We start from the raw sequence: 629 nt of genomic DNA on the forward strand, positions 1-629 counted from the left end.
TACCTGTGAGGACGCATTGCAACAATAAGCTGCGATGCTCATCAAACCAGTCACGGGACTCTGCCACCCGCTCAAACAAAGAAAACAACAGGTCAGGATCTTTTTCTGTGAACTTGGGAAGCAATTTCAAGTTAGTTCAATATCAAATCCACTTTTTCCTGAACAGCACCCCCACCAAACAGCTTTCCCTCTATTATCAGCTTCATTTTATAGTGTTCCAGTTCTAATTTTGCCTTCTCATTTTTTGTTTCATCACTTCCACTTCCAATTGTTTATACTGTAACATTTTGTCCTGTTCTAATTCAATCATTAACTGCTTTTCAAATGTTAAAGCATCATGGGTCACTGTGGTGGAGCCCATCATGTTTACCCACAACTTCAGACAAAATCTCATCATCAACCAGTTTATTTTTCAGAAAAAGCTTTTAAAATTTTCTTTCAAACGTTTATCAGTCACCTCAATATCAAAGTGCTCAGCAATCTTTAATAATTGGTCCTTCTTACACTGATCCAATAACTCCACTGAAGGAGTCTGAATAAATCTCAAAGAGACCATATTCATAGTCATACCTTCAAATAGAGGACAAAGAGTGTAACAGGTGCACCTCAACAAAAATATTTTGTTACTA

General features: G+C 37.0%; 1 protein-coding gene across 1 annotated transcript in view; it reads right to left on the minus strand.

Moving 5' to 3' along the window:
• Positions 1 to 500: 500 nt before the first annotated feature.
• The window catches only part of vcpip1 (valosin containing protein (p97)/p47 complex interacting protein 1), a 9,964-nt gene continuing 9,835 nt past the window's right edge, over positions 501 to 629 (minus strand). Inside the window, exon 3 of the mRNA XM_040146082.1 lies at positions 501 to 570. Coding sequence (XP_040002016.1) covers positions 501 to 570 — 70 coding nt within the window. The remainder of the gene's footprint in view (positions 571 to 629) is intronic.

The sequence above is a fragment of the Xiphias gladius genome, chromosome 15 (genome assembly GCF_016859285.1).
Source record: "Xiphias gladius isolate SHS-SW01 ecotype Sanya breed wild chromosome 15, ASM1685928v1, whole genome shotgun sequence".
Classification (NCBI taxonomy): domain Eukaryota; kingdom Metazoa; phylum Chordata; class Actinopteri; order Istiophoriformes; family Xiphiidae; genus Xiphias; species Xiphias gladius.